Below are 24,842 nucleotides of genomic sequence, written 5' to 3'. Positions count from 1 at the left end.
TGCTTTTAGGATTTTCACTTTGTCTTCGTTTTTTTTGCCTCTCATCCCTCTTTTTTTTAAAGAAATTCACGTTCTTTATTTATTTATTTATTTATTTATGACTGTGTTGAGTCTTCGTTTCTGTGCGAGGGCTTTCTCTAGTTGCGGCAAGTGGGGACCACACTTCATCGCGGTGCGCGGGCCTCTCACCATCGCGGCCTCTCCTGTTGCGGAGCACAGGCTCCAGACGCGCAGGCTCAGTAATTGTGGCTCACGGGCCCAGTTGCTCCGTGGCATGTGGGATCTTCCCAGACCAGGGCTCGAACCCATGTCCCCTGCACTGGCAGGCAGATTCTCAACCACTGCGCCACCAGGGAAGCCCCTGTCTTTGATTTTTGACAGTTTCATATATTGTGTCTTAGAGAAGATCATTTTGGATTGAAATAATGGGGTGATCTACATATTTATGAATGTGGATGTCCAGATTTTTTCCCCAGGTTTGGGAAGTTCTCAGCCATTATTTCTTTAAGTAAGTTTTCTACCCCCTTCTCCCTCTCTTCTCTTTCTGGAACTCCAGTAATTCATATATCAGTTCTTTTGATGGTGTCCCATAATTCACCTAGGCTCTCTTCTCTGTTTTTCATTCTTTCCTCTTTATTCTCCTCTCACTGGGTTATTTCAAAGTTCCTATCTAACTCACAGATTCTTTCTTCTGTGTGGTCTGTTCTGCTGTTGGTACTGTCTGTTGCAGTTTTTATTTCTTTCTTCGAGTTCTTCAGCTCCAGAATTTCTCTTTGGTTCTTTTTTATAATTTCTGTCTCTCTGTTAATTTTCTCATCTTGTATGCATATTGTTTTCCTGATTTCAATTTTTTGAATTGCCTTTCTGGGTTTTCTTGTAGCTCAGGTTTCCTCAGAACAATTATTTTTCATTCTTTATTGAGTAAATTGTAGATCTCCATGTATTTGGATTTGGTTACTGGGAAATTATTGTGATCCTTTGGTGATGTCACGTTTCCTTGATTTTTCATGTTCCTTAGAGTTTGTGTTCCTGTTTTCATATTTGGGGTAGTAGTCACTTCCTCCAGTCTTTCCTAACTGCCCAGGAGAGGTTCTGAAGCTTCCTCACACCTTGTATGAATACACCTGCTCCACACCTCCTGCATTCCTTTATGGCAGAATTCTTAGGCTTGTGTGTCTTCTCCTGATCTTACAACACACTAGGCTGGCCTAGTCGATAGCCTCTCGTTTTCACAAAATAGGTGCTGCAGCTCAAGTTGGTGTTTTCTCCCTAGCCTTCTACCACATCTCGCTCTCAGGAGCATGTAAAGGGAGCTAGCCTGAGAGTGGGAGGAGGTGTGGGTGAGGCACGCGGGGTGCTGGGGGTGCCCGCAGGCCAGTTGGGAGGATCCTTGAGTGAGGCTTCCCCAGGGCTTGGGGACAGGCTTCCTGAGGCAGTCCACGATGTGGACAGCAATTAATGACCTCCGAGAATCTAATCGGCTCTTCTTCCCATCTGCTCCCTGCCTCCAGTCATGGAGCCCCTGATTTAATACTCTGGATTCTGTGAGAGAGAAATGAGCCTCTTTGGCAGCGTCCCTACAGCTGGGGAAGCTGGGTGCTCACTCACCCTCTCCCTTTTCCCCGGGGGAGAAATCATGGGCCGAGAAGGTCTTGTTTAGCCGTAAGTGTTCCACCTTGGGGGCGGGGTGATGCTGGCGTAGTCAAGCTGTTCCTCTTACCTGACCAGTGTGTCCAAACGCATTTTTTCTGCTCTGGTGGAGTGCTGGAACCTCTCCTCTGGAAACCTGGATTACACCGGGGCTCTCTCATCCGTGGGTGACTGGCCAGGTCAGTGTTCTCCAGGTGCTCCGAGGTGGCGGCTGAGAGGGGCTGGAACCACTCACAGGTTCCTGCTGGTTCCACAGCCCCTATCACCTGATGTGCAGGTGGGCAAGACTCCACCTGAGTCCCTTGGCGAATGGCGCTGGATCCCACAGCTCCCACAGAGGTGCTTTTGTTTGTGGATGGATGCTAATTTTTGTTGTTGGCGGGGGGGGGACAAAATCGAGGGACATCTTGTGACTCAGTACAACGTTGATCTTGATGTCTGTAATTTCTCTAATTCCACAGTCTTCTATGTACAGCTCTATAGTAAATATTGAAATACAAGCTTTGTTCAGCTTTTTCAATATTGTTTTCGCTATTCTGTTTGCTACGTTGAGCTTTTATATACATTTTAGAATCAGCTCATCAATTTCTACCAAAAACAAAAAAAACAAAAAAAACCCCAGAACCTATTGTGACTTTCATTAAGATTATGTTGAATCTATAATTCAATTTGGGGAGAATTATCATTTTTACAATATTGAGTTCTGATCCATGAAAACATGGTATATCTCTCCACTTGTTATATATTTAATTTCTCTCAACAATGTTTTAAATTTTTAGCTACAGGTCATGCACATATTTTGTTAATGTCCATAAGTATTTCAGATTTTTTGGTGCTATTGCGAATGATACTGGATTTTTAAATTTCAAGTTCCCACTTTTTAATATATTTTATATTTTAAAATATACTAGTTCTCTGGTAGTATACAGAAATACAGTTGATTTTCACATATTGACCTTGTAGCCTAAGACTCTGCTATATTCACTTATTAGTTCCAGTAGCTTTTTTGTCAGTTTTTTAGGATTTTCTATACAATCATGTCAGTTGCAAACAAAGATAGTTTTATTTCTTCCTCAAGTGTATGCCTTGTATTCTTTTCTTCTTTATTACCCTGGCTAGGCTGCAGTATCCCATGTTGAATAGAAGTAGGAAGAGTGGAATCACTGCCTTGTTTCCAGTCTGAAGGGGGAAGTGTTTGATTATGCACCATTAAAAAGGGTGTTAGGTGCAGGTTTTTCACAGATGCTGTTTATCAGATTGAGGAAGTTCTCTTCTATTCCTAGTTTGCTGGTAATTTTTATCTTGAATTGTTGAATTTTGTCAAATAACTTGTCCTGCATCTATTGAGATCATTGTAAGGTTTTCTGTTCAAATCTGTTAATATGGTGACTCATTGATTAGTTTTGAAATATTAAACTTACATTCCTCGGATGAAACAGTCCTTGGTACTGATGTATCATCCTTTTTATATATTGCTGGATTTGATTTGCTAATATTTATTTGTTCAGGACTTTTTTGCATTTGTGTTCGTAAGAGGTATCTGGCCTGTAGTTTTCTTTTCTATGAACGTCTTTATTTGGTTTTGTTATCAGGGTAATATTGACGTCATAAAAGGAGTTGTGAAGTGTTCCTTCCTCTTCTGTTTTCTGGAAAAGTTTATTTAATATTGGCATTATTTATTCCTTAAATGTTTGGTAGAATTCACCAGTGAAGCCATCTGCCTCTCTGAGTAAAAGTTATAGAAAGTTATAGTTATTTTTTCTTTAGTGAGCTTTGGTAGTTTGTGCCTTTAAAGGAATTTTTCCACTTTAAGTTGTAAAACTTACTGGTATAAAGTTGTTCACTGTATTCCCTTATTACCCTTTAATGTTTGTAATATGTATATCGATGTCCTGTCTTTGATTTCTTATGTTGGGAATTCATATTTTCTCTCTTTTTTGTCAAGGCGCATAAAAGTAGAGCAACTAGTACAATGATTCTCATGTATCTATCACCCAGAGTCAATAATGATCAACATTTTGCCACATATGCTTCATTAATCCTTTTTTTTTTTTTACTTGAATATTTTATTTATTTATTTTTAAAAGCTGCTTTAATTTTTTCATTTGTTTTTGTTTTTTTGGCTGCATTGGGTCTTTGTTGTGGTGCGTGGGCTTCTCATTGCAGTGGCTTCTCTTGTGGAGCATGGGCTCTAGGCACATGGGCTTCAGTAGTTGCAGCACGCAGGCCCTAGAGCGCATGGGCTTCATTAGTTGTGGCGCGTGGGCTCAGTAGTTGCGGCATGCGGACTCTAGAGCGCAGGCTCAGTAGTTGTGGCATATGGGCTTAGTTGCTCTGTGGCAGGTGGAATCCTCCTGGACCAGGGATCCAATCCATGCCCACTCTATTGGCAGGTGGATTCTTAACCCCTGCGCCACCAGACAAGTCCCTACTTGAAGTGTTTTAAAGTCCTACACATTATATTTCACAACCCCCAGATACTTCCATGTGCATCTCTTAAAAGTAAGGTTTATTTATTTTTTTAATAGAACCATATGCCATTATCCATTCCTAAAAATATTAACTGTGATTCCTTGGTGTCATCTTTTACCTAGGCATATGCCTATAGGATTTTCCTGATTGTTGCAGAAATGTCATTTTATAGTTGATATGTTCAAATCAGAATCCACACAAGGTCCACACCTTACCCAGGGCTGTTATGTATCTTAGGTCTCTTAATCCAGGGCAAATCACTCTTACTTTTATTTTTTATTTTTTTAAATTTATTTTTATTAATTTATTAATTTATTTTGGCTGCGTTGGGTCTTCATTGCTGCGCACAGGCTTTCTCTAGTTGCGGCGAGCAGGGTCTACTCTTCGTCGTGGTGTGCGGGCTTCTCATTGCGGTGGCTTCTCTTGTTGTGGAGCACGAGCTCTAGACACGCAGGTGTCAGTAGCTGCGGCACGCAGGCTCAGTAGTTGTGGCTTGCGGCCCTGGCACGCAGGCTTCAGTAGTTGTGGCGCATGGGCTTAGTTGCTCCGCAGCATGTGGGATCTTCCCGGACCAGGGATGGAACCCGTGTCCCCTGCATTGGCAGGCGGATTCTTAACCACTGCACCACCAGGGAAGTCCCACCCTTACTTTCAAAAAAATTTCTCCCACAGAATGTTTCACATTCTGGGTGTATCTGTTTGCTCCCAGTTGGTATCATTTGACTCTTCCATGATAGGAGTTTCTTCAAGCTGAGAGTAACTGTGATGTGCCTTCAAGCCTCTGTCCCCCTGGGGATCCTTCCTTAGCTCTTACGCCCTGGAGGGGTGTGGAGTAGGGGCACCTCCCATTTCACGGCCTGGGGAACACCTGCTTCTCCGTCCAGCTCAGGCCAGGCCACTTCTATGAAGCCTGGGTCTCCCTCACCTCTGACCTCCACTAACTTATGTGTAGCACTGAATTATGTATCTTTGTCTTATACGCTGTGGTTTCCTGTGTGTTTTAAGTCTTGTCCTCGCAAATCTGTTCTCTGTTACTGTATGTGTTCTTTAAATGTAATGTAATATTTTATGAAAGCATAACACGCATCAGAGAAGTGTAGAAATCAGATAGCTTGATGGATTTTCATAATTGGAGCACACCTATGCACCCAGCCCCTAGATCCGGCGTCCTCATGTCCTTCCAGGCATCGCTTTCCTCCCAGCGGTAACCTCTGTCCTGACGTCCAGCAGCAGAGATTAGTCGGGCTGTGATTTACCTCCGTGTAAATACAATCATGGGAGTTCCCTGGCGGTCCAGTGGTTAGGACTTGGCGGTTTCACTGCCACGGGCCTGGGTTCAATCCCTGGTCGGGGAACTAAGATCCCGCAAGCCTCAACGGCACAGCCAAAAAAATTAATTCATTTTTTTTTAAAAGTAAATATATAATCACTCAGTATGTGCTGTTTTTGTCTGACTCTCACTCAGCATTGCTTTGAGGTTTATGCGTGTTGTTACACAGAACAACTTTGTCCGTTCTCATTGCTGTAGCGTTTTTCTCAGTTTACCGCGGTTCATTAGCCCACTTTACTGTTGAGGGACATTTAGGTAGTGTCTAGTTTTGGGCCATTCTAAATGGTACTGATCGGAATATTCTCATAAGTGTCTTTTTGGTGAACCTGTGTCCGCGTTTCTGCGGCACCTCTGCCTGGAGTGGAGCTGCCGGGTCGCTGGGTCCGCAGAGGCTTAGCTTTTATAGATGCCGCCAAATGGTCTTCCACTGCGGTTGCACTAATCATTTTTTAAAACACAAAATCTTACCCTGTCACTTCCCAGGCTTACCTGGTACCCTTCATTACCCCCATCACATGGAGTTGAAATCCAGAGTCCCAGCCTCCCTCCTTGGCCCCTTCTCCAGTGCTCCCGGCCCCCAGGCGTGCCCAGCTGTCCCCGCGACTCAGGCACCCCGACCCGTGCCTGCCTGTTGCCTGTATCTCCTGGAAGACTCTGCTCTTCAGGACATGTGATGCCCTGCTTCCCTGTACGTGTCTCCTCCTCCCCCACCCCCCTGCCCACAGTTTGTCTTATAATCATCTTTTAGTGTATCCGCCTCCTCAGGCCACGGCTCCGTAAAAACAAGGGCTGTTTTGTTTATCATCGTGTTCCTGGCGCCTAGCACAATGCCTGGCCCCAGTAGTTGCTCAGAAACTACTGAATGAGTGGATGAATGAATAACCTTCAACTAGCCTGTAAGTACTGAACGCTGGGCAGATGACAGTAACAGAAACCTGGCGGCTGGTGGGTCACTCCTCGCCTTACGAAAACTTTAAACCTGGCTTTGGTCTGTAAGCTGAAAAGAGCAGGGCTTAAAGCACAGCCCCTCCCCCAGGAGTGACGACAGGTGGGAGCCACAACGCAGTTTATCATCTTTCACATTTCACGGCCGTCATTTGCTATGAACACCAATGAGAGCTTCAGTATTTCTGCCACTAAGAAATGGCGGCAATGTGTGTTTCTCCTAGTTGGCCGCAGCATGTGTTGGGAGGAGTTGTAGAGATTTGGGATTAAGCATTGACTTTAAATCCAGGCCCTTCCATTTAATAGCTGTGCTGTTCTGGTTAAATAACTCTTCTGAGCTTCAGTTTCTACGTGTGAAATGGGACAATAATATGTACCTTGTGGGGCTGCTGGAGGATTGGCGAGTTCTCAGAGATCCATCGACAGTCCCCATACGACGAAGTTTCTTCCCTTCTCCCGGGGCAATAGGTGAAAATAACAAACTGCGCTTCAGCCAGTTTCTGCTGGGCTGGGTCTTCCCTGAAGATCTGGGCGGAGCTGGATTGCACTGGCAGCTCTCCTTTTTCGTGGAGGAGAAGGGGCTCAGCCTGCAGCTTGGGTAGAGAGCGGATAGGAGGACAGGGCCCCTCAGCTGCGGGGGGCGGGGGCCAAGCGGCTGCAGAGCTCGGTCTCAGGCCCCCAGGGGGACACCGGGCCGGGAAACACCTCCTTTCCTCTTGGGTGCTAGCACCTGGGGAGGAGATGTAGCCCCCTGGGCAGTGTGGTCCCGGTGAGTTAGGGACCAGTGCTCTGGAGAATTGTCTTTAGTCCAAGATGGGTGAGCAGGAGGGGAGAGAGAAATTCCTTAACTCAAAAATAATTGAAATCATTACTGACTGTATTGAAACAGTTTACGTGGATTTTGAAGGATCAGCTCCCCGCTGCCTCTGCACCAGGTCCTCACTGGACAGCAGAGCCCGGGTCCTGGTTCTTGGGGGCCCATTCAGAGGACCGGCAGAGAGTGCATTGTTTTTAGGGGCTTCAACTAGGACTTTGGTAACCCTTAGACAGTTTTGTGAAGCATGGCCCTCTGGGGGGATTGCTCTTTTCCTCTTTTGGGAGGAATACCTGAGATACCAGAGAAATCTAGAAATACTGGCACAGGAGGGGAAGAAGATTCAGCTCATCCCACTGACCACCGGCTGGACCCACGACAGGTGGGGCTGGAGAGAAGAGAGCGCTGATTTTCTTGCCCTTGGCTGACATTGCTTTGTTTGGGGTTTTGTTTTTTTTTTTTTTAGGAAACTATTTTTATTTAGTTATTTATTTATTTTTGGCTGCATTGGATCTTTGTTGCTGCGTGCGGGCTTTCTCTAGTTGTGACGAGCGGGGGCTACTCTTCATTGTGGTGCATGGGCTTCTCATCGCAGTGGCTTCTCTTGTTGTGGAGCACAGGCTCTAGGTGCGCGGGTTTCAGTAGTTTTGGCACCTGGGCTCAGCAGTTGTGGCTCGTGGGCTCTAGAGTGCAGGCTCAATAGTTGTGGCACACGGGCTTAGTTGCTCTGTGGCACGTGGGATCTTCCCGGACCAGGGCTCGAACCTGTGTCCCCTGCATTGGCAGGTGGATTCTTAACCACTGCGCCACCAGGGAAGCCTGCTTTGTTTGTTTTTATATAAGAAAGTTGTTTGGTAACTAAAGTGCTCGGGCTGTTCGATTAGGAAAATGGCTGAATAAGCCCAGTGGAGGTTCCCTGAGTCCTTCTCTTTATTATGATCGAAAGAACACTGTAAACTTAATTAAAAAAAAGAAAATCCCCATGATGAAAAACAGTTCTGTTGTTTTTGAAACAAGTTTGAAAAAGTGATTAAACTGAATGTAGCAGCGTCTCTTCTCTGATGACCACAAAGCGCTAACAAGGGATTTTTACATTTTAACTGGATTTTGCTCTGCTAGGAGTGGACCGCGTGTTGTCTTTTAAGTGCTTTTCAGAAGCCAAGTATAGACCAAATTGGGCTTTTTAGTAATATTTCGGGTCCTGGGATCCGCCCCCAAACACCAGAGGCCGAGGTGTGTGAAGCCGGGGAAGGCTGGTGTCGGCCTCCAGCCGGTCCCAGTAGCTTTTAAGGTAGGTTTTTGCTTTGCTTGTTTGGGTGGGGATATAGTTTCTAAGAGGGTTGGATTCACTTGGTTCAGCGCATCCAGTTCCTTCGTAAGCCCCAGTCACTCCAACAAAATATATTTTTCTGGGAATTTTGGACTCAAAGTATTCTGACTTCCGTCAGCGAGCAGTGACCAGCTTCATGTTCAGGACTCACGGGAATGTGAGTAAATGGATCCACTTTATGTAAAGTATTTAAAAGCATGTTGAAATGGAATATTACTCAGCCATAAAAAGAAACGAAACTGAGTTATTTGTAGTGAGGTGGATGGACCTAGAGTCTGTCCTACAGAGTGAAGTAAGTCAGAAAGAGAAAAACAAATACCGTATGCTAACACATATATATGGAATCTAAAAAAAAAAAAAATGGTTCTGAAGAACCTAGGGGCAGGACAGGAATAAAGACGCAGACATAGAAAATGGACTTGAGGACACGGGGAAGGGGAAGCTGGGACGAAGTGAGAGAGTGGCATGGACATATATACACGACCAAATGTAAAATGGATGGCTAGAGGAAGCAGCTGCATAGTACAGGGAGATCAGCTCGGTGCTTTGTGACCACCTAGAGGGGTGGGATAGGGAGGGTGGGAGGGAGATGCAAGAGGGAGGGGATATGGGGATATATGTATACGTATAGCTGATTCACTGTGTTCTACAGCAGAAACTAACCACTGTAAAGCAATTATACTCCAATAAAGGTGTTAGAAAAATAAATAAAAAATAAAACTATGTTCAGCAACATGCCCTTAAGTTCCTCCCTGACTCCCTTTTTACTTGTAATTCAGAGTTTTAACTTCTCTCTCAGCTGTTTTAGTTGAATTTTACTTGGGTTACAAAAGCACTGAAAGGATTTGAATGCTTTGGGAACACTTAATCAAAAAACCCATCAGGCTTAATTTTGAGTTCTGTGTTTTCATTTTTTAAAAGGGTTCTTTTTTAAAAAGTCTTTAAAACTGGAGTTATGTGTGTGTTGGGAGTGGTTCCTCCTTCGGGCGCTCTGAGGAAGGCGTTGACTTTTCTAGGTTCGCACTCCTCTTGCCCACCTGACTGCCTCTAGGTAGCCAATGTCTTGTTAGAGAACTTAAGCTGCTTTTTAATAATAATCTTAGCAAAAGGTAATTCTGAAGGTGAATCTGTTATCGCTACCGCAAGCATTGAGTCCTGGATTCCATAGCCCCTGGAAACGGAGTTCGGGTTGTTCCTGATTTGCTGGGGCCGGCAGTGCCGACCAGCTGGGGCCCCTGTGCTGGTGGTTTCTGAGCGGTGCTCGGGGTTCCCTTTGTAGTGGAGGTGCTGTCCCGGGGTTTGGGGTTTGACATCTTGCAGTCGTATCTGGCGGTCATCTGCCAGAGCCTTCCCAACTAATTCATTCTGTCCCACAGCGTTGGCCCCTGGCTGGCTCTCGACGGTAGCCGAGCTCCTGTTGCCCACATCTCGCACCACCTGCTGTGGCCTTGCCCCCTTGGCCTGGGTGAGGCAGGCCCCTGCGAGGTTGGCAGTGGCCTGGCTTTGACCTTTGATCCCTCTTGTTCCTCCAAAGCTATGAAATATTACATTAAATACAGGGGGCCTAGCCTAGCCGGGGCCTTACCTGCATTTGTAACTATTTCATTCACTTTCGGGTAGGCCTGACTTCTAAAATGGTTATCCAGGAGTTGTTGAAGTGGGTGCATTTCTCTTCTTTCTAGGACATTTTGTTAGCCAACAACCTAGGAGGTAGTAGCTTTGTGTGATATTTTCTAATTGTTCTGTGCTGCTTCTAACTTAAAGTTGCGTTCCCAAACTCCCATTTCTCACCTAGGAAAGCAAAAGAGTCAAATAAAAATCATTTGAAGTTAAACAGTTCAGCCTTAAAATGTTTCTGAAAGACGAAACCTTTTAAATTGTCCACTAATGGGTAGTCATTCCCGTTCCCTCCACCGCTTTCTGCCTGAGTTGTCTTCAAGAGGAAAAAAAAAGATCTTTGGGGGGCGTACCACGTAGGGTGGGAGTTACCCGCCTTCACCCAGACCTGCTGGCCCTTCGGCGCCCTGCAGAGGGGGTGGGGCTGGGGGCAGACCTAGATTCCTGGCTCTTCCCCATTGACTTGCTCCAGGCAGAATAAACATGCTTTGAGCAACTGCCAGCAAGCAAGTTAAAAGATGCTCCTCTAGCAGGCCTGCAAAAAATATTCTAAAAGGCAAACCATTTGCTGCATTTCCTCGGAGCCAACTGTGGGAAGTCTCTGCTTGGTCAGCAGCCAGTGCAGACGGGCCCTGGGTGGCTGGTGACAGCTGGCGAGGCCCGATCTTAACCCCATTCCCCGCCCCTCGGAGGCCCATGCATCCGGGGCCACACCTAGGACTTCTCTACCTTTCCACTGCCCTCCTTCCAGGAACCCAGGTAACAGTCACAGAGAAGTCTGTCTGGTTTCATTGTATGTTGGGTTCCAGAAAATAATTGAGTTTAAGGGAGGCCACTACAAAGCTGTTTTAGAAATACTTTGGAAATACTCAGATGATGGTGGAAATCGAAATGAAAGATGCTAAGTTTCTGCTGCTGACTAGGGATTGTGAAGTGCGTTGAACTCAGATAAAAATGTAAACTGGTAATAATTACGGAGTGAGTAGCCTACGGATTGCCTTCTTTCCATGATCCCATTTAATCTTTTTTTTAGCTCAACTTTCTTTGATGTGTGATTTACACACAAGAAAACTCACATTAAGTACAGATACGGAACTACTGCCCTAATGGAGATTAAGAACATCCCCCCATCCCATACTGGCTGGTCTGAGCACTGCCCCTAGAGGTTGGTTTTGCAGGATCTGGATGATGGCCTTCTGTCGGGCATGGATGCTTACCGCTGCCCCTGCTCCCGGGAAGGCTGGGGGGCAGCGCCCGGCCCCAGTCGTGGTCCGAGTCCAGAGCACTTCACCCTCCCTGGCCCCTGCATCCGTGTCTAGGCATCTGAAGGAAGTGCCGGCGGAGCCACAGGACTGAATGTGACCTCCATCGATTTGCACCCTGAGCAGTATCTGAACCTGCGGTTTTTGTGACAGAGAAATTGAGAGATTCCAAACAGGCTGAAGGCCTGCAGGACCTCTTTGGGCATCTGGACTGAGAGGGAAGTCCCTTGGTTTTACTGCAGCAGGTATTTATTAAGTGGCTACTGCACGCACGGAACCGTGCTGGCTGACGTGGAGGATGTGAAATGAAGAGAAGGTTAGGCCCCCCACCCTTGAGGAGCTTTGTGGTTCCAAGAAACAGTTTAGAAAGAATGGTTCCAGGCAAGACAAAGTGCAAAGTGAAAATGCGGGGTCCCTTGGTCAGAAGGCAGGAGAAGGTACTGTTAAAGTTCCTGAAGTAGGCAGCCTTTTCCTTTCTTCAGTCTCTCTTGACTTGTCACGGTGTTTTTCAGTTGCTATTTTATTATTTATTATTATTTTATTTATATTTTATTTAATTTTATATTATTATTTATTGTTATACTACATTCTCAGCCTTGAGTTTTTCATTTACCTTTATGTTGCACAACTTCAGTTTTAAGTTTAAATGCAAACATAGGAACATTTAACTCGTATGTATGACAGTATTTTGTAACTTGTGCACGCCTATGTACTTTATTCTTACGAGAACGGGAAGCTCTGCTCAAAGCTGTCTCAACTGTATTGATTTCGCTTGTTGACATGTGCCAACTCTACCAACACTGTCCGCCTTCGGCGCCTGGTGCTGGAGCGGCGACTGCGGACGGGGACCCGGGGGCTCTGCGGGTCGCCCTTGCCCCCCATGTGTGTCTCGTGTGTGTGGCTGGCCTGTTGGGAGAGGCACCCAAGGAAGGAAGGAGAGGGTAGAGTTTCTGGCCTGCTGGTGTTTCTATGCGTCCTTCCTGCGGTCAGAGCCGGTTCTGCTTGGAATGGAAAGGTGGCCTCTCCCGGCTGTGCCAGGCGTCTATGTAGCTCGCGCCTCGGCCTCGCTCGGAGTCTCGCTGATCCCACCGGTCGTGGGTCCGCCGGGTCCTGTGCTCCTGGGTCGTGGAGAACACGGTGAGCTGCTGGGGCTGCACGGACCTCCTCTGCTGGCGAGTAGGCGCTCGTGCCCTCATCAGACATCACTTACACAGCACACGTCCAGATACGATTGCTAACCGTCCCGGGATCGGGGCCGCTTCTGGGTGCTCATTCCCCGGGCAGGCTACCCTGGTGTGTGCCCCGCGCCTGCGCAACACCTGTGGGCACCTTAGGGACGAGGATGGCAATGGAACCTGGTGGGGGGCGTTCCCGGGCAGTGGCTGCCGGGGGCCCTTCGGGGCTGGGAGTTGTTCCTGTTCTGCGTCTGCGCAGGAGGCAGGAGAGGACGCCTCCTCCTGGAGCCGGTGGAGCCCCTGCAGGGCAGGGAGGGGTGTGAAGGCAGGTCTTCAGCCTGGCCATCTGTGTACGTCGTTTCATCTCCTAGTTTCCCCGTCTGTAAAATGGACAGCGGTGGGGAGTGAGGCGATCTCGCTTTGAGTGTTAATTTGAGAGCGTAAGCGAAGCATCTGTCATCTAACACGGTAAAAATGCCCTCGGTCCTGGTGGTGGCGTAATTCATATTTTCCCCTCTGAGCCGCAGGTGGAGCCCGGCTTCCTGAAGCCACGCCCACCGGGCAGGTGGGCTCTTGGTGATGAGGGCTGTTCCGGGGGTCCGACTCGCGAGGACACGAGTGCTGCTCTCTCGGCCGCGCCTCCGCTCCAGCCGCCCGCTCCCCATCCCACCCGTCCCCTCGGCGCTGGGCCTGTCCAGCTGCTGCTGGCGGACCTCAGAGTGCGCCTGGCGGCGGCGGACCATCACGTCTCCCTTGTGGTCACTGTGTGTTTAAAAGCTGGCAACACAGTGGCCTTTAAAATGGTGTGGCATTAAAAGTTTTCTTTTTCTTCAAAGAATTTCTGGCGTGGGCAAAGCGTAAAAGCCCGCGGGCCGCTTGCCAGGCAGCACTCAGAGGCCCCGTGGGGCATCAGGACCGGGACGCGCCGCTTGTCCTCACGGACCCGCGAAGGCTCGGAGTCTGGGGGGGCGACTGCGAGTGTGGACCCAGCCTCTGCATTTCAGAGGCGCTGCGTCGCCCGGGCCGCTGGGCTCACGTCAGAAGGGTGTCCTGCCATACACGTTTCTGGGGTCCCCAGCGGGGCGGCGGGCAGGAAGTCCTAGCGGCTGCTGCAAAGGCGGCAGCGCGAGGAGGGAGCATCAAAGCGGCCGCAGGACGCGCGGCCTCCCTGGCAGCGCCCGGCCCGGGAGAGGCTGACCGAGCTCCAGGGCAGAGGTCGAGGCGGCTTGTTTTTTCACCTGTTTCCTACAGCCCTAGAAACCTCTGAAGAATGACCGTGTAACTAGAGCAGACACTCAGGCGTCTCTCCGGGGACAGGAACGTTACAGTAGGGAGGGAGGGCGGTTCCTATACAAGGAGAAACGAGCACACATCACACGTGCCTTTTACCTACGTTCGGCGGCCCTGAGTAACGTCTGCTGAGGCCGTGCCCGGGCCAGCGGCCACACGAGGTCCAGGGCAGCGCGTGGCTTTGCTGAAGCTGGCCCTCGCTGTGACAGGGGCCGTCACGGGTTTGGTGGGAGCCAACTTTGACACACGATGTTGAACGAGAAAAGCTACTCATACAGCAGGCAGGCGGGGAGGCAGAGATGCGGGGCTGCTGGGCGTCCAGCCAGGGGCAGGTGGCAGAGCCGTAACTTGGCGAGACCAAAGCCGGCCGTTTCACCTGTCTTTTCTAGTACAGTCTAACCTCTACAGCAGGCAGGCAGTGTTCACGGCTTAAGGATTTATCACTTAGAGAAAACAGTAAAATCTGTATGTCATCATTTCCAGCTGTCTAGCATTTCCTCCTGTCATTAAATATTAATACAGGATGAATATTTTGTGGAGACACCTTTTTTCATTTTTAAAGGTTGTTTTCACGTTAGAAGCTGGTGTCCATTTAAATCCTTTGGCACCTGGTATGTGTGTGTGTTTCTAAATATGGTCCCAGTGTGTGCAATAGTTAATTTGTAAACTAGCAGATTAAACTCTGAAATTAAGTCCTGCCTTTTACACTCTTGCCACCAGGTGGCTAAGAAAAAATATTAAGCAGGAAAACCCCAATAATTATGCGAAGGACTCATAATGACTTTCAATTTCTGCTTCAGCGATGAAATATGAAACTCTAGGTGGACTGTTTCAGTAAGAAAGCTGCTGAATAAGTGACAGAGGCATTTCAAGCAGTGCCAGGCCAGATGGACATTTCCATGAGTGTTTTTGTTTTCTTAAATATTGACAATGTTAAACTAACCAAATTTTGCCGAAATAAAACTTTTTGAGCCTCTCTCTGAGCCTGTTCCACCTCTGGGCTGACCCCTGGATATCCACATTATTCCTAACTAGTTGGGTTTGAGACAAGGGTTCAGCTTTTGGGCTTTAAGACTCCCAAGGGGAGGGTGACTAAGTCCTGATCACAGCAGGGCCTCCCAATCAGGAAAGTTGCTTGCAAAGGCATCGCTTGAGTTCATTTAGAATCAGTTCTAAAACCCAAAAGTAAAATGCATCAAGTTGAATGTTTATATATCTTGTATGTCTCTTCCATAGATTCTTTTATTAATGATAAGATATTATAGGGAAATCTGTGCATGGGGGGTGGTGACATAATAGGGTGGAAACGCTTTTAGGCTTCTCTTCATGGAATGCACCTATTAAAGACAGCACCACGTGGCAGAAACTGTACCCCCCCCCCCACCCCGTCCCACGTTGCTACGGCATCTTGAGACGGTGGATCTTGTCCAGTGAATTCAAAACCCAGTTTTGAATACAAAAACCAGTTTCCTCGCCGGTGCCCATGTGGCCACTCAACTTCTGTGCGTTCCACTTTGCCCTTCAGTTCTCTAATTTATTAACTTTGACAAGTAACCTCTTGGTTGTACATGATTTTATTCACAATTCATTTTTCTGACTCAAAGTGAACATGAGTGCCTTAATCCTCTAATGGGAATTAATTGCTTGTTTCAGTGCTTAACTCTGATCCTTTCTCAATCCCCACAGGGATGAGGCTCTTCCTGAAGGATCTGTGTTTGTTGTTCAAAACACAATCAGAAAGGTAATGATGTTTTTCTTGTGAAAGGAGCCAGAAATGCAGAATATTAGTTTTCTTTTTTATTACATAAGTAGTATTCTCAAACTATTATTATAAAGGATAAAATTCAGTAGATAAAATGTAGAAAACTATAATTTGGTCATTCTATCAGGCTACATTATTTCCTAGAAAAGTTTAAATTTTTATTGCCAGGTTTTTTGTTTTGTTTTTTTTTAATGGAAATAAGTTATCATCTTCTGTGGAAGAAAGTTACTGAACTGATTTTCTACAGAGGAGTTGGAATCAACACCCTGTGGCTTAACCATGATCATTTCTATGTAATATCAATCAATCAATCACCTTCCCAGGTATTTGCTTTTGGCTCTGAAAAATTAAGGCCACAACTAATGCTTGATATGGCTTGATTCCCTCTCCCATTTATTATGTAGAATATTCTTTTTTGTTTTATTTATAAGGGGCTTCCTTGAGAAGAATATAAGCTAGTAGATATATGAGATCTTGATAAAGGAAGGAGTTGGGGTGGAGAACTTAGGCGGGAACAGGGTCAAGGGGAAAAGGGAATTAATTAACCTTCATCGGGTCCTGAGGCCTGGCCCACAGTTGGCAGTCAGTAGTGATTAGCTCTTAGGGAGACAGGATGAATGCAGTTTTAAAGAACAGACATAGAAGTTCAGAGAGAGAGTTTAAATAACGTTCCCAGAGACCCACAGTTGTTGTTTGTTAGGTGGTGGAGGTGAGAATTTGATTCAGGCCTGTCATCGTACCACAGTGTCCTTCTTTACACTTACCGTGTGTGCATTATGCCCTTTAATGGCCATCTGGCCCAGTGATGTTCCCTGCAGGGGCTGGCCTGACCTGACCATCAGTGTCCTAGAACAGGCCGACCTGGGAGCATCTACTTCACATTAAAGCAGAGATGGAACCGCTCCTGATGGGCACTCTTCAAGTTGCTCTGGAAAAGCCCAAATGGCTCACCTACAGCTGTTTCTATCCATTATTTATTGACTCAAGTACTTGCATTTTATCCAAGACTCCAACCATAACCCACTGCCGTGGAAGGAACTACCACATGGCAGGAGGAGAATGGGGTGGAAGACAGACTGTAATGTATGAGCCTCAGAAGGTAGCATTCCCTTCTGCAGTGGCAGTGCTACCCTCTCGTAGCCTGGCCCAGAGGTGTTGTGTGTCAGGAGGGGCCCAGTGTGTTTGTTTCTGGCCTGAGTGAATCACAGGCATATTTTGAGTTAGCCCTGGCTGTGGTCTGAGCAGATCTGGCCAATGCAATAGTCTTTTCACATGTTCTGATGGCTGTGACCTTCACAGCAGCCCTTGGAAATCAGCTGAACGTGACGTACAAGGAACAGGAGTATAGGGCAATAAGGAACTCGAAAAAGAAAAACTAAACCCAAAGCTAGCAGAGGAAGGAAATAATACAGATGAGAACAGAGATGAATAGAGAAAAATCAATGAAACCAAGAGTTGATTTTCTTAAAAGAGCCACAAACTTTTTTAGCTAGATTAACTAAGAAAAAAAAGAGAGAAGATGCAAATAACTAAAATCAAAAATGAAAGCAAGAACATTAAAACCCATTTTACAAAAATATAAAGGATTGTTAAGAGAATACTGTGAACAATTGTATGGCAACAAATTGGTAACCTAAATGAAATGGATAAATTCCTAGAAACACACACCTTACTAAGACTGAATCATGATGAAATAGAAAATCTGAACAGACCTATAACGAGTAAGAAGATCGACTCACTCAGTAATCAAAAGTCTCTCCACAATGAAAATTCCAGAACCAGATGGCTTCGCTGGTGAATTCTGCCAAAAACATGTAAAGAGAATGAGCATGAGTTCTCAAACTCTTCCCAAAAATTTAAAACGAGGGAACACTTCCAAACTCATTCACTGAGGCCAGCACAACCCTGATAACCGAAGCCAGAAGAAGACACTATAAGAAAAGTACAGACTAATCTCTCAGATGAAGATTGATGCAAAAATTCTAAACAAAATACTAGCAAAGAGAATTCAATAACACATTAAAAGGATTATACACCATGACCAAGGGAGATTTATTCTTGGAATGCAAGGATGGTTCAACATATGAAAATCAGTCAATATAGTACACTACTTTAACAGAAAGAAGGAAAAAAAACTGTCATCTCAATTGATACAGAAAATCATTTGACAAGATTCAACACCACTTCATGGTAAAAACACTTAAACTAGGAATAGAAGGAAATTATCTCAGCCTAATAAAGGCTGTATATGACAAGCCCCTAGCTAACATCACACTTAATAGTGAAAAAGCTTTATAGATAGGGATGTTTGCTTTTACCACTTTTATTCAATATAGTGATTGATAAAAGTTATACATGGACAATCAGGCAAGAAAAAGTAATAAAAGACATCCAAATTGGAAAGGAAGAAGTAGGATTCTGTCTGTTCACATGATCTTATGTAGAAAATCCTAACGTTTCCACAAGAAAACTATTAAAACTAGTAAATAAATTCAGCAAAGTTGCAGGGTACAAAATCAGTGTACAAAAATCAGTTGCATTTCAATACATTAATGATGAACAATCCAAAAAAATTTTTTTAAACAATTCCACTTACAATAACATCAAAAAGAATGAAATACTTAGGAAACTTAAGCAAGGAGACAAAAGACTTGTACACTGAAAACTACAAAACACTGTTGAAAGAAATTAAATAGAAAGACCTCTTCATGGATTGGAAGACTTAATATTGTTACGATGTCAGTACTACCCAAATAGATTTAATGCTATTCTTGTCAAAATTCCCAATAGTGTTTTTCTTTCAGAAAGAAAAAAAAAAAAAAAAATCCATCCTAAAATTCATATGGAATTTCAAGGGACCCCAAGTGAGCAAAGCAATCTTGAGGAAAAAACAATAAAGTCAGAGGTCTCATATGTCCTGATTTCAAAACATACTGCAAAGCTACAGCAATCAAAACAGCATGATATTGACATTAAGACAGATATGTAGATCAATTGAACACAATAGAGAATGCAGAAATAACCCAGAAATAAATCTTTAGATATATGGTCAAATGATTTTTGACGAAGGTGGAAAGACCAACAGGGAACAGACAGTCTTTTCAACAATTGGAAAACTAGATATTTATATGCAAAAGAATGAAGTTGGGCCCTTACTTTACACCATATACAAAGATTAACTCCACATGGATAAAAGTGCTCAACATAAGAGCTAAAACTATAAAACTCTTAGGAGAAGACACAGGGCAAAAGCTTCATGACACTGGGCTTGGCAAGGGTTTCTTGGCTATGACACCAGAATCACAGGCAATAAAAGCAAAAATTGGGTGACATCAAAATTTAAAACTTCTGTGCAGCAAAAAACACAATCAACAGAGTAAAAAGGCAACCTCAACCTATGAAATGGAAGAAAATATTTGCAAATCATATATCTAATAAGAGGTTAATATCCAGAAGATACAGAGAACTCCAGTAACTCAATAAAGAAAAAAATATCTGATTAAAAAACAGGCAACGGGGCTTCCCTGGTGGCACAGTGGTTAAGAATCCTCCTCCCGGGGCTTCCCTTGTGGCACAGTGGTTGAGAGTCTGCCTGCCAATGCAGGGGACACGGGTTCGAGCCCTGCTCTGGGAAGATCCCACATGCCGCGGAGCAACTAGGCCCGTGAGCCACAACTACTGAGCCTGCGCGTCTGGAGCCTGTGCTCTGCAACAAGAGAGGCCGCGATAGTGAGAGGCCCATGCACCGCGATGAAGAGTGGCCCCCGCTTGCCACAACTAGAGAAAGCCCTAGCACAGAAACGAAGACCCAACATAGTAATCAATCAATTAAAAAAAAAAAAAAAGGGCTCACCAAAAGCAATCCATCCCCTTACAGTGAAAAACTCATCCTCAAATACAATTTCTCTCATAAAAAAAAAGAATCCTCCTCCCAATGCAGGGGACATGGGTTCTAGCCCTGGTCAGGGAACTAGATCCCACATGCATGCCACAACTAAGAGTTTTCATGCCACAACTGAGGAGCCAGTGAGCTGCAACTGAAGGAGCCCCGCCTGCTGCAACTAAGACCCAGCGCAACCAAAATAAATTAAAAAAACAAAACAACAACAGAAGAAAAAACAGGCAAAGGACTTGAAGAGACATTTCTCCAAAGAAGATATGCAATGGCCAACATGAAAAGATGTTCAACATCACTAATCATTACAGAAATCCAAATTAAGACTCACAGTGAAGCAAAATGAAAAGACAACCCACAGCATGGGAGAAAATATTTGCAAACGAAGTGACCAACAAGGGAATTAATGTCCAAAATATACAAACAAACAGGTCATGCAGCTCAATATCAAAAAAACAAACAACCCAATCAAAAAATGGGCAGAAGACCTAAACAGACACTTCTCCAAAGGAGACATACAGGTGGCCAAAAAGCACATGAAACAATGCTCACCATCGGTAATCATTAGAGAAATGCAAATCAAAACTATTATGAGGTATCACCTCACACAGGTCAGAATGGCCATCATCAAAAAGTCTACAAATAATAAATGCTGGAGAGGGTGTGGAGAAAAGGGAACCCCCTTACACTGCTGGCAGGAATGTAAATTGGTATGACCACTATGGAGAACAGTATGGAGGGTCCTTAAAAGCTAAAAATAGAACTACCATATGATCCAGCAATCCCACTCCTGGGCATATATCCAGAGAAAACCGTAATTCAAAAAGATACATGCAAAAAAAAATAATAAATAAAAATTAAAAAAAAAAAAGATACATGCACCCCAATGTTCATTGCAGAACTATTTACAATAGCCAAGACATGAAAGCAACCTAAATGTCCATCGACAGGGGAATGGATAAAGAAGATGTGGTATGTATATACAATGGAATATTACTCAGCCATAAAAAAAAGAATGAAGTAATGCCATTTGCAGCAACATGGATGGACCAAGAGATGATCATACTAAGTGAAGTAAATCAGAAAGAGAAAGACATATATAATATCACTCATGTGGACTCTCTTTTAAAAAAATGATACAAATGAACTTATTTACAAAACAGAAACAGACTCACAGATTTCAAAAACATTATGGTTAGCAAAGGGGAAACGGGGGTGGGGGGGGAGGGATAAATTAGGAGCATGGGATTAACATATACACACTACTATATATAAAATAGATAACCAACAAGGACCTACTGTATAGCACAGGGAACTCTCCTCAATATTCTGTAATAACCTATATGGGTAAAAAATCTGAAAAAGAATGAATATATGAATCTGTATAACTGAATCACTTTGCTGTACACCTGAAACTAACACAACATTGTAAATCAACTATACTCCAATGAAAAAAAAAACAAAAAAACCCACAGTGAAATAGCACCTCACACCCTTTAGGATGGCCACTATTAAAAAAAAGAGAGAGAGAGGGAGAAGGGAGGAAGGGAGGAAATAAGTACTGGTAAGGACGTGGAGAAATTGGAACCCTTGTGCACTGCAGGTGGCAGTGTAAACTGGCCGTCAGCAGCCTCTCTGGCCCCCAGAGTTGCTACATGACTGGCTTTCTCTTGGCGACACGCACCCGTCACCGGCACCCTAATGAACTCTTCCCACCACCCGTCTAAGCGAGCAGCTCCCGAGGCGCCGCTCCTTCCCGTCCCACCTCGAGCCTCCAGAAGGACACAGCGGCCGAGCCGGGGGCCCCGTGGTGCGGTGGTGGGAGGAACAGGCTCCTTTATCCCCGCTCTGTCCCGAAAGGCCACCCCCCCCACCCCCTGCCGACCCACGAAGACAACAGATGGGAGAGGGCGACGAGATTCCGGAAGATAGATAGAACAGAGAGACGAGTGCTGGCTGACTCAGCAGCCTCGAGACACCGGAAACCTAAATCCCTGCTGGGGAGCCCGCCAGCCGGCGCCCCGGACGCCAGAGAAGCTCCCACTGCCGCCCTGTAGGCGTGTGAGGGTGGGGTGAGGGGTGGAAAAGGGGGAGGTGGCCGTCCGAGCGGGGAGCAGAGACCCCGACCGTCCCTCTGCCCAGCAGGGCAAGGGTGGGTTACTGTCCGGAGAGGCTTAGCAGGAAGCCTGGTGTCGGGAGGACCAGGCCCAGCCGACGGTGCGGGCGAGGGGCCCCCTAAAGATGGGGAGGGAGTGGAGTCCACGTCCCGTGGATTCCGTTATCCGGCCCCCACGCCAGGCCGGCCAGTCGACAGCCCCCCCCCCACACACAGCTTCCTGCATCGTGTGCCACTTTCTACGTGAAAGGCCAGCCAAGGATACTGAGACGCTTGAAGAAAACCTCTAAAAGAAGCATAAAACAAAGAGAAGAGAGGAATTTCGGAGAAATAGAGGCAATAATGGGGAAGATAAAAACTTAAAACCCCTCCAAATTCATGATAATTAATATCTTCCCGAAGAGGAGAGATGGTATTATGTTGAGAAAGAACAGGACGCTAATGAAACGAGGGAACAGGAAAAAGATCGTGGAAATAAATATGGTGGCGAAAATATTCTTCAAAATAATAGAAGTGTTGGGAAGATAAAGTAGACTACCAAGAGAAAATTGGGAGATTAATCCAGGATATGCAACATCTGAGTTCTGGAGACCCAGAAAGAGAACAGGAAGGAAGGAGAGGGAAGAAAATTCCTAGGACCCAAGATAATGAGTCTTCAGATGGAAGTTTCTGGCACAATGAATGAAAAAAATCCCACGTGGAGACTCCTCATTATAGAACCTCACAATCCAAGGGCGAAAAGAAGACCCTAGGAGCCTCCAGAGAAGAACCTGAGTCCCGTTCAAAGGGTTGTGGGTCCCAATGGCCCTGGACGTCTCAGCATGAACGGGGGCATCAGAAGACAAGGGAGAAACGCCTTCAAAATTCTGGAAGAAGGCAGTTAGAAATCTCCACCTAGTTACACTGTTAATTGAGGTTGGGAAGGAAAGAACGAGCTTCAGTAACATGAGGGAGTCAACCAAGAAGGGGCCGTGAGACCCAAGGACAGGGCCCTGGGAGAAGCGTGGGACGCACCACAGACCAGGCTGGAGCACGAGGGGCGCCGGGAGCCACAGCTCCAGGGAGGAACGGAAGCCGCGGGGGGTCAGGGCTGGAAGGGTTCTTCAGGTGCCTTCAGAAAACATGAGGCCGGAGGGCTGTCAGAGGAACTGGAGCAAAGCGCAAAAAAGGGGGGAAAAAAGGCCGAAGCAATTTTCAATTCCAAAAAAAACAAGAAGTTGTCCAAGAAAGGAAATTAATCACAGTACACTGTGTGCCTTATCTGAGAACAGTGTCTACACAATTCTAATGCTTAACTGAATATGGATTTGACCAAAAATCGCGATGTGGGCCTATCGGAGGAATGTGGGGCGAGAGGCAGGCACCAGGCTCTACAGCAGGAACGCCTGACGCAGCCTTACCGAGCGGGCGGGACCTGCCCGGCGTCAACTCCTGCACCACCACAGCAGTCCTCCAGGCAGGTGGCTGTCTACCTCCTCTGACAGTCCAGGAAGCCGGAGCACAGAGAGGTTAAGTTGTTTGCCTAAAGTCACACAGCTGGTAAGTGGCAGAGCCAGGATTTCAACCCAGGGAAGTTGGTTCTAAAGTCTGTGCTTTAGACCGCTGTGCTCACCTGTTTTGGGTAGGAAGGCAGACAATTTAAAACATCGGTAAGCACCGGTATATAACCAACAACGTGGAGACAAATACCAAATGCAACAACAGTTCAGGGGCTTAAACGGGTCTCTTCAAGGGAGTGGGAATGGGTAGGGATTTTATTTTCTTTGTAAAGTTATTTGACTTTATCTTACAGACACGTGTTGCTGTAAAATCTAATCAAAGGGTGGGGACACGAGAACACCAGGGATCAGGAGAGCGGCGCGACACCGCCAGTGTCGACTGCTCTGGCCCAGCTGTGCGGCCTCAGTCCTCACCCACACGACACTCGGCCTCGAGGGACTGGGCAGTTTCCCCGCTCTCTCTCAACTCTTCACGTTCTGGTAGCGAACAAGGCAAGCAGTGGTTTAGAGAACATGCGCCGTGAAGAGAGCCAACCAGGGTGACAGAGGCCAGAGGGCTGGGGTGGGTGCCGCTCAGGGAGGGTGTCACCTGGGAAGGGAGGCGAGGGCTCACGGCCACAGGCCCCGACGGGCCGAACCCTGGAGAGTGTGCGGCCAGGCCCCTGGGGGCTGCACGGGGACAGGCCGGAGGGACCAGGCAGCGGGCCCACCAGGGTTCTGGGGGACGGTCCTGGCGAGGGTGGGAGCCATGCATCCTGCTTCGACCTGGAGTTGTTACTGCCAGAACGTGCTGGAAGGCGGATACAAGTGTGGGAGAGGGAAGGCGGGGCTGGCTGGGCTCCCTCCCGCCCTAGGTCCCCCCTCTGTCTCTCCATCCTCCCAGGCATGCCCGCCCCCAGCAGCAGTGGGCCTGCCTCCTCCTCGGCCCCTGCACCTCCGAGTCCAGGCTCTCCTCATTCACATCCTGACTTGCATACCTGGGCAGCCGCCGCTCAAGCCCCACCGCTCCGGTCTGCCCTTCCTCCGCCGTCAGTCGCTGCAGCGAGAGCTCCCATCCCGTCTCTGTCCTGCTCAAGGCTGGCGGCTGAGACCGAGGCGGCAGAGAGGAAGGGTGGGCCCGAGTGGGCAGCTGTGGGGCGCCGCCCATCCTCCCCGGACGCCCTGAAGAGGTGGGGCGAGGCCCAGACCCCCAGACCAGCCCGTGTTTGCTGGGAAGAAAGTCGAGTCCTGTGAGTTAAGTGTGACTTCTCCAAGGGCCACTTGGCCATGTGACTGGTGGCAGAGCCCTCTTGGCACACCGGGGCCATGTCCCTCGGGGTCTGAAGGGCTGGGGGCAAGCGGGGCAGCTAGATGCCAGGCTTGGAAGAGGGGCCCAGACATTTAACTTTTCGTTTCCATTTTTGTTTGAGTCACTCTCACACAAATCACTTTGGTCGGTTATATAATAATCTGTGGCCCAGACCCAGGAAGGGGAGTAAATATTTACCTTCTCTCTCTCTGGAGCCACAGTCGGTCGCTGTGCTGAGTCACAGTGAGTCACAGGGAGGCAGTGTCACCCTCTAGGACCTTGAAGAAGGAAGGAACACAGAAAGGTGCAGGTAACTGTTCTGCTGCGTCTTCCCAGCGCCAGAATGTAAATTTAGTGCTGAAACCGGAATTCTCTTTGGTAGCCGATGACAGGTGAT

At 46.7% G+C, this 24,842-nt stretch overlaps 1 protein-coding gene across 12 annotated transcripts in view; it reads left to right on the top strand.

Moving 5' to 3' along the window:
• GGACT (gamma-glutamylamine cyclotransferase) overlaps positions 1–24,842 on the top strand; it is a 59,477-nt gene that overhangs the window by 29,766 nt on the left and 4,869 nt on the right. For 6 of the 12 annotated variants that reach the window (XM_036831155.1, XM_036831153.1, XM_036831150.1 and 3 more), the window contains 2 exons: positions 15,572–15,626; positions 23,451–24,386. The exons of 1 other annotated variant lie outside the window; for it this stretch is intronic. In XM_036831155.1, the coding sequence (XP_036687050.1) occupies positions 24,043–24,386 (344 nt within the window). In that variant the 5' untranslated portion in view covers positions 15,572–15,626; positions 23,451–24,042. Of the gene's footprint in view, positions 1–15,571; positions 15,627–23,450; positions 24,387–24,407; positions 24,838–24,842 lie in introns of those variants that run through there. 5 more of the 12 variants (XR_005017152.1, XM_036831159.1, XM_036831157.1 and 2 more) reach the window with 3 other exon arrangements.

This window comes from Balaenoptera musculus, chromosome 18, assembly GCF_009873245.2.
Source record: "Balaenoptera musculus isolate JJ_BM4_2016_0621 chromosome 18, mBalMus1.pri.v3, whole genome shotgun sequence".
In the NCBI taxonomy this organism is placed as follows: Eukaryota; Metazoa; Chordata; class Mammalia; order Artiodactyla; family Balaenopteridae; genus Balaenoptera; species Balaenoptera musculus.
Note: the sequence above shows the minus strand (reverse complement) of the source record. Positions and strands in the feature narration are given on the sequence as shown.